The sequence below is a fragment of the Equus caballus genome, chromosome 8 (genome assembly GCF_041296265.1).
Source record: "Equus caballus isolate H_3958 breed thoroughbred chromosome 8, TB-T2T, whole genome shotgun sequence".
NCBI lineage: Eukaryota > Metazoa > Chordata > Mammalia > Perissodactyla > Equidae > Equus > Equus caballus.
This window is the reverse complement of record NC_091691.1, coordinates 13,634,516-13,648,873: the sequence shown is the minus strand read 5'-3', so window position 1 is coordinate 13,648,873 and position 14,358 is coordinate 13,634,516. Positions and strand designations below refer to the sequence as shown.

At 45.1% G+C, this 14,358-nt stretch overlaps 1 protein-coding gene across 4 annotated transcripts in view; it reads left to right on the top strand.

Moving 5' to 3' along the window:
• MYO1H (myosin IH) overlaps nt 1–14,358 on the top strand; it is a 45,214-nt gene that overhangs the window by 15,463 nt on the left and 15,393 nt on the right. For all 4 annotated transcript variants that reach the window (XM_023646967.2, XM_070275315.1, XM_070275316.1 and 1 more), the window contains 6 exons: nt 1,499–1,590; nt 3,416–3,510; nt 6,462–6,508; nt 9,620–9,700; nt 10,384–10,489; nt 11,207–11,324. In XM_023646967.2, the coding sequence (XP_023502735.2) occupies nt 1,499–1,590; nt 3,416–3,510; nt 6,462–6,508; nt 9,620–9,700; nt 10,384–10,489; nt 11,207–11,324 (539 nt within the window). The remainder of the gene's footprint in view (nt 1–1,498; nt 1,591–3,415; nt 3,511–6,461; nt 6,509–9,619; nt 9,701–10,383; nt 10,490–11,206; nt 11,325–14,358) is intronic.

Below are 14,358 nucleotides of genomic sequence, written 5' to 3'. Positions count from 1 at the left end.
CTACTTTATATGTGGGACGCCTACCACAGCATGGCTTTTGCCAAGCAGTGCCATGTCCGCACCTGGGATCCGAACCGGTGAACACAGGGCCGCCAAAGGGAAACATGTGAACTTAACCACTGTGCCACCGGGCAGGCCCCTGTTTGCCTCCCTTTTCATGCAAATAACTGGTCCCCTTCCTCCTCCTGCCCACCCCTCCCCCGCCCCACCTAAACCAGCATTCTAAAGCACAGCCAGGACAGTAAGGGGTGGTGACATCGTTGCCAGGAACCTGGGCACCATCCGGATTCAAATCCCAATCCCCTTTGCTACTAGCTGTGTAACCTTAGGCAGGTATCTTAACCTCTCTGGGCTCCAATTTCATCGTCTTTTAATGGGAACAATGATAATGGCACTTCCCTTAGAGAGGAGTTGTAGGGACAAATTAAGTGAGATTATACGTGCAAAGGGCTTAGAACTATGCCTGTGCATGATAAGCAGTCAGACTGTATTCTTTCAACAAATGCTTACTTTGTGCCAGCGTTGTGGCCTGTGCTTTGGGACACAGCAGTGGACAAAACAGATCAAAACCTTTGTACTCAGGAGGCTTCAAATTCTAGCACAGGGAGACTGACGATGAGCAGGTTAATAGGCAAAATGTGTAGATTGTGCAATGGAGAAAACAGAAAAGATCAGATGTGCTGGGGTGGGGGTTCAATTTTAGGTAAGATGGTCTGGGAAGGCCTCGCTGAGAAGGTGACATTTGAGCAAAGGCCTGAAGGAGGTGAGGAGACAAGCTGTGTGGACATCTGGGGAGCACGTTTCAGGAAGCACGGACTGACGTCAGCCGATGTATGTACATTCAGTGTCCATATGGATTGCTAGACTAGTATTTTAAAATATGCTAGTAATAAATTCTTCTTTCTATTTGGTTTTCCATAGATGGAGTCAGAAAGCATAGAAATGCTGCTTCATAAGAGTTGTTTCACCAGCTTTAACCCAGGTTTTTTTTGGTTGTTGTTTTAATAAAAGCTACAGGGTTGGTTCATTTTTCAAGATGGTCAATGAAATGTTGTCACTGTTGAGGACCCAAAATAAGAAATAGAAACAAACAGCTTCGAGATGGTGACAGGTTAGGCTTAAGTGGCTTTATAGCTTTCTTTCCGTGGGGACGCGGATCCTGGTAAAAGGAGATATGTTCTTGGCCAGCAATGACTGCTTAGGAGCAAATGAGACTGAGTGTTTAAGGAAGCTGGTCGTGGATGCTGCAGTGTCCTTGGGAAGACTCTGGAAATATGGGTCAGATGTGTGGGAGAGCTGACTTTTCATGGCATTTCCGGTCCTCTGGGAAGCTGAGCACGTGTAATGGGTTACTGCTGCCCGCCCCCAGCGTGAGATGTGAGAACCTGTGTGAGATGACAGCATTCCAGGCCAGTACGTTCCGCCACGGTGAAAGCATTTAAACTTGGAATTGATGGAGTGTGAGGATATGGGTTGAGGCTTCTCTTTTCTTTTCAAGAATGAAGAATGTACACGTCCAGGTCCTGCTACAGACTTGAGTTTCCTGGAGAAACTGGAAGAGAAAGTGGGCAAGCACGCACACTTCCAAACGTACGTCCTTCGTCTGACAGGCTGTTGTGTCGGGGGAGGTCGTTGTGTTTCCATTTTATGGGGGGTATGTGGGCAGTGCTCCCCAAGAATACAGCTTCTTCTTCAGACATAGAAATATCATTATGATACACCAACTCATAAACATGTGTATCCTTTGTTAGCAGACATCCGACTCAAATGAATTCCAAGGAGAATTTTCTAAGATTTTGTGTCTTGCTTTGTTCATGATCATTACATTTTGGGCATGTCCACATGCATGAAATAAGTCTTTTTTTGAAAAATCAGGTATAAAATACATACAGTGCTATGTGTAGATCTGAAAGGTACAACCCAATGAGTTTTTATATTTGTGTATATCCACACAGCTACTGTGCAGATCTAGATACAGAGCATTTGCAGCATCCTAGAAGATTATCTAGAAATTTAACTTAAGTCTTTGAGAGAAGGAGGACTCTGGAGCCTACGCTCTGGAGTCATTAAGACCTGGTTTTGAATCCTAGCCTGGCCACTTATGAGTCATGTGCCTTTGGGTAAGCCACATTCCTGCATTTGAGTTTCCTCTTCTGCAAAATGGGGATATTAATCCCCACGTATACATGTATATGTCAGTGCTGCCATGTCTACAGTACTGGAAATCACCTACTGGAACATAAATCACCTACTGGAATTTCGGGCCACGGCAAAGATTCAGTAAATGGTAGTGGCTTTATCAAACCTTTTGTAGAATATCGCAAGGACAAATAAAGGAATTAGATAAGTAAATGAATCAAGAATGGAAAAATAAATTGTGGTACATTCACAAATGGAATACCATAAAGCCATGAGAACAAACAGTCTATAAGTACACGCATTGATGTGGGTAAATCACACAAGCATGTAATCAAGAGAAATCAGGGCTGGCCCAGTGGTGCAGCAACAAAGTTCGCATGTTCCACTTCGGCGGCCTTGGGTTCGCAGGTTTGGGTCCCGGGTGTAGACACGGTACCGCTTGGCAAGCCATGCTGTGCCAGGTGTCCCACATATAAAGTGGAGAAAGATGGGCATAGATGTTAGCTCAGGGCCAGTCTTCCTCAGCAAAAAGAGGAAGATTGGCAGCAGATGTTAGCTCAGGGCTAATCTTCCTCAAAAAAGAAAAAAAAAAAGAAAAGAAATCAGACACAAAAGAGTACATACTATATGATTCCACGTCTATAAAGTATAAAACCAGGTGAAACCAACCTATTCTGTTAGATATCAAGTTGTGACTGGAGAGGACACAAAGGGGAGGGTTCTTAGAGACTGGTAATGTTCTGTTTCTTGATCTGGGTGCTAGTTACATAGATGTGTTCAGTTTGCAAAAGTTTATTGAACTGTACATTTAGGATATGTGCATCGTCAATGTATATATATATAAAGAAAAAGTTACAAAAACTAAGAATCACCAGAATCTGAAATTTTTTTCATGAGTATTTTAGTCTCTCAACATCGTAAAAATATAAGATAGTAAAATTGCTTCTTAGTTATCACCTGGAGAGATAGAAATGATTTCATTGTACAAATACATGTGTTTCCGTGGCTCGTGTGTGTTCTTTCATTCTTCAGTTCTTATGAGAAGGAAAGTTCTACTTTTTGAGAGAGCTTGCTCTAGAGCCAGATGGAACAGGTAGCTTGGCGTCCTGGGGGCTGCCGTTTGTGGCTAGCTTCAGTGCTGGCCACCAGTTGATTGTCGTGCTCCTAAACAGCCTGTCAGAGTCTTCTCCCTCTTTCTCTTTGCTTTGTATACTGGTGCATTTTGTTGCAGTAAAGTACAAAGGTTCAGTTCATGCTTATTTCTGTCTTGCTGTAGCCGGAAGCTGGCGGGTCCCAAGGGCCGAAAGAGGATTGGCTGGATGGAGTTCCGACTCTTCCACTACGCGGGAGAGGTCACGTACTGCACCAAAGGTGAGCACCCGTGGGGCACGGGTAACAGCCGCGCAGGTGCCCCTGTGTCCAGTGAGCCAGCGCACTGAGGGGACGCTGCACGTCCATCTCAAACACTCACTGGCTTTGCATTTGAACCTGCCACTTGAAAAGTCTTTCTAATTTTATTTTTTTTTGTATATAATGACTTTATTGAGATGTAGTTCACATACTATACATTTCACCCATTTCAAGTGTACAATTCGACAGGTTTTAGTATATTCACCATACGGTTATGCAGCCATCACCACAGTCCACTTTAGAACATTTTATCACCCCAAGAAGAATAGCAGTGTCTCCTCATTTTCCCCAACTCCATCCCCCACAGCCCTACTTTCTGTCTCTCTAGATCTGCCTATTCTGGACATTTCATATCAATGGACACACACAATATATGGACTTTTGCGTCTGGCTTGTTTCACTGAGCATAATGTTTTCAAGGTTCGTCCATGGTGTCATTCCTTTTTATTGCCAAATAATATTCCATTGAATGGAGAGGCCACATTTTGTTTATCCACTTATCAATTGTTGGGCCATTTGGGTTGTTTCCACTTTTTAGCTATTATGAATAATACTGCTAAGAACATTTTCTTTCAAAACACTTAAAAAACGTTTTCTTTTGTCACTTCTGTTTCAGGATCTAAATTATTTTTACTTCTAAATAAAGTTATTTCTCTAAGAGTCTTTAAAATGTAATATAACATGTATTAGGGTTTTTTCCTTAAATACAGAGTGATATAAAAAAGAAAAAAAAGTAAAGAATAGGATGAATTTCTCTATATAGATCATCTATTGATTTTTGTTTAAAGAATAAAAGTAATACGTGTGTAAGCCTAGAAATTGCTGACGGCACAGAGAAGTACAAAAGGAAAACTAAAAGTGGGGCCGGCCTGGTGGTGCAGTGGTTAATTTCTTGTGCTCTGCTTTGGCAGCCTAGGGTTCACAGGTTCAGATCCCGGGCTCAGACCTACACACTGCTCATCAAGCCATGCTGTGGCAGCATCCCACATACAAAATAGAGGAAGATGGGCACAGGTGTTAGCTCAGGGCCAATCTTCCTCACAAAAAAAGCAAAAACTAAACTAAAAGCCCCTCTTACCCCTAGTCTCCACTTGAGGTAACCACAGGAACGGACAGTTATTTGTAATTACTTTCAGGAAGATAGAAATGTTTACTGCTAATACCTACATATGTGGGGACACACACACACACACACACATTAAATAACACAGGCTGTTATGTTGTGTTGTCTATTTTGCATTTTTCACTTAATGAATAGTGGAGATCATTTGGACTCCAACGTTAGCTGGCAGAGCTGGGTCCAGACCCAGGCCTTTTTCTTCCGGTCTTGCCTCCACTTTCCACAGCAACATTCCAATTCCACCACATTCTTTTGTGAAAAGCTACAGGCACTCCCCATGGGGCTGGGTCCTGTCGTCTATTTGATGGACACTGGCTGTTTCCAACATTGTCTCTTGTAAATATTGCTACATTCGGCGTCTTTGTATATTTCACTTGGCCAATGTGTGCACACTATTTACATAGGATAAATTCCCAGAAGGAGCATTGCTGAGTTAAAGGTTCTACCAGAAGTTAGTTTTGACCACTTCTGTGTATGGACCCAAAAGAAGTGAAAGCAGGGACTCCAGCAGATATTTGCACACCCTTGTTCGTAGCAGCATTATTCACAATAGCCAAAAGGTGGAAGCAACCCAAGTGTCCGTCCGTAGATGATGGATAAACAAAATATGGTGTGTATATATATATACACATATGTACAATGTATATACATATATACAATGGAATATTATTCAGCCTTGAAAAGGAAGGAGATTCTGACACATGCTGCAACATGGATGAACCTTGAGGACATTAAGTGGGTTAAACCAGTCACAAAAAGACAGATTCTGTATGATTCCACTTATATGAGATCCCTAAAATAGTCAAATTCATAGAGACAGAAAGTAGAAGAATGGTTATCAGGGGCTTTGAGGAGCGAGGAATGGGGGAGTCTGTGTTTAATGGGTACAAAGTTTCAGTTTGGGAAGATGAAAAGAGTTCTGGAGGTGGATGGGGGTGATGGTTTCACAACAATGTGAATGTACTTAGTGCCACTGAACTATACACTTAAAAATGGTTAAAATGGCAAATTTTATGTTATGCATGTTCTACCACAATAAAAATGTCCGTTTTGATCACTCCAAATTGTCATCTAAAAGGTTGTATCTTAGACATTTTGATGCATGTCTTTTTTCTGATGCATGTCTTTTTTAGCTGGTTTTGACTTTATAAAGCCATTTCGTTACTAATTTAGTTATTAACTGACTAGGTGTTGAGCGAGCACTTATAAGCCAAGTTTTAAAGTTGGGGGTGACACATCTTCCTTTGTATGAAGATGCTGCTGGGTACCACTAGCTCTGGTGCTTGAGTTTGACTTTTCTCAGTGGGAGGATGATCTTCTCATTCATCTACATAGACTCACCTGGCCACCCTTGGAATTCAGTGCCCTCTCTGTTGTTTCTATGTCATTCATTGTACGTGTCGTTCTTTGCTACTGGACTGGAGCACCTGTACGATACTTGGCGTAAAGGCTCATTTTTCATGTGATAGCGCATTGGGGGTTAGAGCCTGTTAGCTCAGGGCCTGTGTACCTGTCCCTGGCAGTGTCTAGAGACCTACGTGGTTGTGACACCTGGAGAGGGTGCTCCTGGGTGGGAAGAGGCCAGGGATGCTGCTACACATCCTACAGTGCACAGGACCGTGCCCCCAGCAGAGAATTATCTAGCCCCAAATTTCAATAGTGCCGTAATTGAGAAACTCCGATCCCAGCCTAAGAGGTTATTTTTTGGATTTCCCTTTGCAATCAGTTGAGATGGAATTGCGTTTTCAGGCAAAGCCATTGATTCAAAAAATCTTTATTCAATGTTTTACAGGATTCTTAGAAAAAAACAATGATCTCCTCTACAGACATTTGAAAGAGGTAAGTTTGAAATTTAACTAGAGGTGTTTCTGACAGTCGCAAAGTATCACCCATGACGCTGGGGGTGGGGGGTTAGATTTGGCTGGATTTTTCTCGTCTATGCATTGTGTTAGAATTCCAGCATCTCGTGGCCGGGACAGACATTTAAGGGCATCTGTGTGAACCCCTGACTCAACAAACCTATTCAAGTGTGAGGTGCCCCTCTTGTGTGCCAGGCACTGTGCTAGCTCTGGAGTCCCAGCAGTGAGCAAGGCAGTCCTTGTTCTTAAGGGCTTATCATTGAAGGGGGACGTGGGGGGAGAGTGGTGAAGAATAAATATATACACAAATAAGTTGTCCATTAGTGAGAATTTCTATGTAGAAAATAAGCAAGGAACTGTGATCGAGGGGCACAGTTTTAATTTAGTTTAGAGGATCAGAGAAACCCTGTGGAGGTGAGTTTGAGCTGAAACCTGAATGAGAATGATCTTGGCCATGGAAAGATGAGGGGTTACTCCAAGTGGAGGGGCCAGCAAGTGCAAAGGTCCTGAGGCCAAGAGGCTCAGCGTGTGTTCAGTGAGGGGTAATGTTAGGAGAGGGGGCTGAGAGCTTGGCAGGGTGAGGTCCCCAGGGAGGAGTAGGGATTTTGTCCTGGTGCAGTGGGAATATACTGGGGTGACATGCACTGAGGATGAGGAAACAGAGACCCAGAGAGGTCACGACTTGCTCAAGGTCACATCGAGAGGTGGGGCTAGAGCCAGGATTAGCCCCTGGGGCTGCCAAGGAAATTCCCAGTCTCCTTCCATACACCTGACTGATCAGAGAAAACTTGAGATTTTAAAGCCTTTATTTTGTATTGAAATAGTTAACCGTTTGGTACAAAGTTAGATTTTATTTAATTAGCTTAGTTTGTAAAAAGCTTAAACTTAATGTTCTAAAGGAGACGTTTTCAGAAGGAAGATGCAAATGGTTCATCTCAGGAGTTTTCTGCCCTTCTCTGTCTCTCTCTACTGCTTCTAGGACCGCGATGTCTGGGATTTGGGACGGATAAGCAACTTCTAACTTTGGGTCTCTGCTCTGGGGGGGATGCTGTCTGGGTCTGAGTCTCAGTCTGACTCCTTCCTGGCTGGGGGTCCCATGGCAGATTTCCCATCCGTGACTGATGATGGTGCCTTCCTCTCAGAGTCGCTGTGAATGACACAGGAGGGGAAGGGCCTGGCTGACGAAGGGAAGATAGACTTCCTCTCATGGCTCTCCCCTCTTCAGCCAGGCCATTCCCTTCACAAACCCCTCCACGAGGGTGCTTCCCCCAGGGAAGGCCTCCTAGTCTCTCACTTCACCAACCGGGGCTGAAGTTCCTTGCACTTTTTTTTGACTTTGAGATGGGTCCTTTCTGATTTTTTCCTTTCCTGTCTGCAAATTACTCTTTCATGCCGCTGTCAAGTTACAATTGGGAGGAGTTAAACAAGAAAAAATTTGTCTATTAAAACTAATTTTCAATTGTGGTAAAATATACATACATCACATAAAATTTACCATCTCAGCCATTTTTAAGTGTACGGTTCAGTCGTTTAAGTACATTTACATTGTTGCTACCAAACCGGGTTCATTTTGCCCATTGCACAGAAAACTGATCACCAAAACGACGAGGCTGCAACAGAAAAAGGGTTTTAATGACAAGGCAGCCAAGCGAGGAGATGGGAGAACCGTCTCAAATCCCCCTCCCCAAAAACGAGGACATAGGAATATTTATGGGATAAAGGGGCAGGGTGGTCCGAAGTGTGGGAAGAGACGACTGGAGGTAAGAAGGGAGGTAATTGATGATCTGCGCAGGCGCCGTCAGGCTTCCCGCCTCTTCATGGGAACCGTGTCCACAACATGGCGGTCGGTGCAGGCGTGATCTGACGGGGTAGTTTTCAGCTCCGTGACCTCAGGAGTTCACTTATCGGGCACCCGCGCAGGCTGGGTTGGTGGGTTGGTGGGTTGGTGGTCTCCATTGGTCTCCTGAACCAAAGTGAGGTTGATCTCTAATTTCTGAAAAACAACTCAAGCATCCGTTACCTTGGTGACCCAGGCGCCAGGGAGGTTTTATCTACAGGAACCGGGAGGGAGTCGGATACTAAGTTGCCTAAGCAGCACAGTTCGCCAAGGGCAGGCGAACAGCTAAGAGCTACAATTAAAAACCTTAATGACACTTTAAGTACTAGCTACCTAATCGTTAATGGCTAACTGTTCACCAGTTTCCTTGTTGTGCAGTTTCCAGAATTCTATCTTGCAAAACTGAAACTCTGTACTCCTTAAACAACTCCCCATTCCCTTTCTTCCCCAGCCCCTGGCAACCACCATCTACTTTCTCTCTATGAATTTGACTCCTCTAGGTACCTCTTAGAAGCAGAATGATACAGTATTTGTCCTTTTGTGACTGGCCCATTTCGCTCAGCATAATGTCCTCAAGGTTCATCCATGTTGTAGCATGTGTCAGAATTTCCTTCCAAGGCTGAATAATATTCCATTGTATGTAGGTGGGGAAAAGTTTTTTGTCAAATTTCTTTTTAAAAATATAGATATTTTGGAAATATGTGCACAAGGGGAAACAACTCCAACAGTACAAAAGCTGGTGTCTTTGGCCCCATGTTGCTAAGTGTCTCTCCTGAGAGTCAGCTGTTCTCACCAGTTGTGTTTATCATTGTGTTTATCGTTTCAGGGATGGTACAGACCAGGATGTGTGCGTGTGTGTGTGTGTGTGTATCTCCTCCTTTTCCTCTTCTCTTTGCACAATAATAGCACACTATGCATGAAGTCCTGCATCTTGCTTTTTTCACTTAGCACCATATCTTGAAGATCATTGTTCAAGAGCCAGTTTGTTCTGTAGCAGCGGGGCTGGCCTAGGAACAATGATTGCTTCGTCACGTCAGAGGAAATAGAATCAGACGGCCTCAGCAAGTAGAGGGAGCCGTGGATACAGTATCTGAACATTTCCTTCCACGTTTGATTGTGTTTTCCCCTCTTCTTCTCCGAGTGCTCCTGGAGCGAATGGCTCTGGTCCGTCGTGCACACTTGTGTGAGCTTTCCTGAAGACCCCTTAGTGGTTCTGAAGCAGCAAATGTAGTGCTCATTTCTCTGTACTTCCAGGTGCTGTGCAGGTCCAAAAACAGCATCCTGAAGGAATGCTTCCTGGTGGCCGAGTTAGAAAACCGGAGAAGGCCGCCAACGGTGAGCAGGAAAGATGCCCGTGCCAAATTTGAAAGAGGGTGCGGTCCCCCAGAAGGTGCTCTCCTCCAGTTAGCTACGCTTTTTCAGTTGTCCTACCCTTTTCTGGAAGCATCACTCTCTGACAGGTTCTGCTGCATAGATACTTCCCAAGGTTAAGGACCAGTGTGTTCATTTACAGACATTCATTGAGCACCTGCTGTGTATCAGACACTGTGCTGGGCACAGGAGATTTAGCAGTAACCGACAAGGCCCCTGTCCTCACGCGGCTTACAATTTAGTGAGAAAGGGTATAGGAAAATACTATCAAGTAAAGGAAGAACTTGTGCTATCGCGAGTGTCGTGAAGGAAGCTTGGTAACAAGGAAACAGGGGAAGGTGGTGGAGGGTGACTGGCTCGACGGTGATGCTGGCTCCCATGAGGTGCTCACCCGGTACTTGCTGGGTGAGAGGAGCATCCTGGACGGATGCTTGTCCAGCTTTCACTTGAGCAGAACGGGTTTGGGCTTTTCGGGGCAGGACATCCCAAGCCTTCTCTTAGTGAGCAAAATAGTCTGTAACAGGTAACAAGTAGGACATCCTGTTGAGAGTTTCAGTCTAAAGGGCTGAGTCTTATGCCCTGAACATCTTCTCTGTATTAGCTGGGAGCAGCAATGTCTGCTTAGCTCCTTCTCTCTCTCCCTGCAGGTGGGGACTCAGTTTAAAAACAGCCTGAGCAGCCTTCTGGAAATTCTCACCTCCAAGGAACCTTCGTACATCCGTTGCATCAAGCCCAATGAGAAGAAGGAACCCAGTGAGTGGTGAATCGTTCTAAACACTGAGCTCAGGGAATAAGGCTGGGAGGAAGACCAAGATGGCAGTGGGTTAAAATCCTGAAAACCACCACAGGCTTGCTCCTTTTCCTCTGTGCATGAATTGTTTGGGGTTTTAAATAAGGGGAGTTCCTTTGGTGGTCCTGAGTGAGCATTGCTCAGAGCTTGGTCAGTTTCAGGAGCAACACAGCTGAGCCAGGCAGACATCAGAGGTGAAAGGAAGCAAGGTTGCTTCTCTCCAGCCAGTGAGCCATCTTCCAAAATGGTGAATGACTTGGGTATTTTCTAAGCTTGTTCCATGATCTATAACAAAGTCATATAAAGGCTTACAGAGGCCAGGGAGGAAAAGCACATGAGTGAAGCAGGCTGGGTGTAAGACAATAGGGAGTGGAGGGGACTGCGGCAAACTGGAGAGGGCACACCCTGTCTAAGGCGCAGCCCTCCTCCCTTCCAGCCAGTTGTTGCCATGTGAGTGTTTGGGCCCAGAATGGCCAGATCTCATGGTTTTGTCAAGAGAAACCAAAATCCAGATTTTCCCGTAAAATCCCCCTATTAAAAGACACACAAGTAGAGCCTAACAAAAGAAGTCTGTGGCCAGACCCAGCCCACAGACCATCCACGTGCAGCCTCTGGTCTGTCTTGGTTGAGACCGAGCCACGGGGTCCTTTGCTGTCGCTCTCCCTTCTGTGTTTCCGAAGGCCAGTTCGACGACTTCCTCATAAGGCATCAGGTCAAGTACCTGGGGCTGATGGAGCACCTGCGGGTGAGACGGGCGGGCTTCGCGTACCGGCGGAAATACGAGCATTTCCTGCAGAGGTAAAGTTTGTTTTGTCGATCTGAAGCCAGTAAGGTCAAGCACCTGCTCTGTGTGAGCCTCTGGATGTGGCGAGGAATAAAAGCCCATGCCCCAGGGGACTCAGTTTGGTTCTTAACTGCTGAGCGGTGACAGTGATGAACACTAACGTTTCAGGGACTAGGAAGCCAACGCCTTCCCTTTATTTCACTGAGCCCTTCATTACTGCTTGCAATCCAGGAAGCGCAAGGCTGAGTGCACAGACAGACCTGCCACCAGGGGGCGCACGTGGGCTGCGCTCTGCTGGGTCTGTACTTAGCTGGGGAAGACGTTCCATGGTGACCCAGGTGCTGGTTTAGTGTGGTCAGTCTGGGAGCAGATCCCCTTGGCCTCATGGGCTGTCAGGAGAAGTGGGTGTAGTGGTGGGAAGATGGGCGTTGGAAGTGTACAGTCTTGGATTGGAATCCCCATTCTTTCTCTTCTAGCTGTAACCTATTTCCTTATCCATAACATGGGGGTTAACTTGTCTGCTGTCAAGTTCATAAGGATTTGGTGATATACTCCTCCCTCCCCCCGCTACCATCACCCAAACTGCCTGTGCTCCAATGCTTCATTGGTGGTGGGCTGCATGCTAATTTGTGTGAACTTGTTGCCAGAATAACAACACATTCTCACACTCTCAAGAGAAGCATAATAAAGTGGTCATTTTTGTAGGTCAAAATGGTTGCATATTGGCCATTTCATATTTCAACTTAATGTTAGGCTTCTTTTTTCTTTCTTTCTTTCTCCCTCTCTCTATTTTTGAGGAAGATTAGCCCTGAGCTAACATCTGCCACCAATCCTCCTCTTTTTGCTGAGGAAGACTGGCTCTGAGCTAACATCCGTGCCCATCTTCCTCTACTTTATATGTGGGACGCCTGCCACAGCATGGCTTGACAAGTGGTGCATAGATTTGCACCCGGGATACAAACCAGCGAACCCTGGGCCAGTGAAGCAGAATGTGCGAACTTAACCACTGCCCCACTGGGCTGGCCCCAATATTAGGCTTCTTTTGAAGTATAATTTTAAGATTATAAAAATCACGTGCACGAGCTTACATTTTTTATCTAATTCCTTGCATTTTGCAACTTACATCGAGATCCTGCACTCTGAAATGTCAGCGTTTTCTTGTGCTCTTATTTTCAGCCCCTAATTTAGTGATCTCAGATCTGTCTCTACCAAGGACTGTGCTTGTTTTTCTCCCATGAGCCTTGTGTCTTGATAATTGATATCTACTTATATGCATCTATTAAGTAATAATCTGTTTCCTCACTGTTGTTATTTTTTTATATATTTTTTTAAAGATGGTGGGTCCTACTAGTTGTGGCATGTGGGATGCCGCCTCAACATGGTCTGATGAGCAGTGCCATGTCCGTGCCCAGGATCCAAACCCGAAACCCTGGGCCGCCGAAGAGGAGCACGTGAACTTAACCACTCAGCCACGGGGCCAGCCCCCTCACTGTTGTTATTTTAATGATGTGTCTACCAGCCGATGTAAACCTCTGATGAGTGTGATTAGCATTAACCTTTTGAGTTGATACAATTTAACCTAAACACATGTGGAATGTTATTGACCTGTGTGGTCTTATTTTGAGAAATGGCATAATTGCCTTTGGGTTTCAGAAACAGTGGCAAGACTTAGAGACAATCCCCCCACCCCAAATACTGCCTTTGCAGGTCCCATAGAGGGGCCCAGGACCCTAGCTTGGGCACCTCTGCCTGGCTTTTGTCTACACTGTAAGTACATTTGGACAGGCGTTTTCATCCCCAATCCTCAAACCCTTAGAACCACGAAGCACCATCACAGGTGTCCCCTCTGGAAGACAGGGATGAAGGAACGTGGGATCTTCAAGAAGTCTAGTGTTGGAGGCTGGTTGTCACACCACTTTCCTCTTTGTCCCCTCTCCTTGTCTTTCATCTGTCACCCTTTTTGGGTCACACTGCCAATGCATAGCCATGGTTTTCTTTTTTAAACAGCTTTATTGAGATATAATTCATGTACCATACGATTCACCCACTTAAAGTGTCAGTGGTTTTTAGTATTCAGAGATATGTGCAAGCACAGTCCGCTTTAGAACATTTTCATCATCAAAAGGAAACCTTGTACCCTTCAGCTATAAACCCCCTATCTCCTTGCCACCCCCACCCCAGCCCTAAGCAACCACTAATCTGCTTTCTGTCTCTATAGATTTCCCTATACTGGACATTTTACACAAACGGAGTCATATAATAAGTGGACTTTTGTGACTGAATTGTTTCCCTTAGCATAGTGTTTTCAAGGTTCATCCATGTTGTAGCATCTGTCAGTACTTCATTCCTTTATATGGTTGAATGATATTCCGTTGTATGGATAGACCACATTTCATTTATCCATTCATCAATTGATAGGCATTTGGGTTGTTTCCACTTTGGGCTGTTATGAGTGTTGCTGTTAGGAACACTCACGTACAAGTTTTTGTGTGGACATAGGTTTTCCTTTCTTTGGGTGTATATGTAGGAGTAGATTACTGGGTCATGTGATAACTCAATGTTTAACTGAGGAACGGCCAGCCTATTTGCCAGTATTTTTTTAAATGTACTTCCTTTGCACACCATTCTTGTTCATCAGCCACTTGTCATCCATTCACGCTTATCACATGCCTTTTTCTGAATCTGATTTCTGGTGAAGTTGGCTGCCCACTCCACCCCCCAAACACACACACACTCGATGTTCCCTCATCCTGCCTTTTTTAAAAAATTTTATCTGTCTTTTTTCTACTCTGCTGCTGTGTGAGCCTCATTTATTCTTTCCGTAAACACCAGCGAGCGCCTGCTCTGCACCAGCGCTGTCCTAGGTGCTGGAGTAACCGTGGCGGACAGGACAGACCCCATCCCTGCCCGCATGGAGTTTACTTTCTAGCGGCGGAGCCCAGTGACAACAAGGAGATATAGGACGTCAGGTGGGGATGCATTCTCTGAAGGAAAATGAACCCGGGTAAGGGGAAGTGTGGCGGTTCCTCCCCTAGGTGAGGTGGTGGG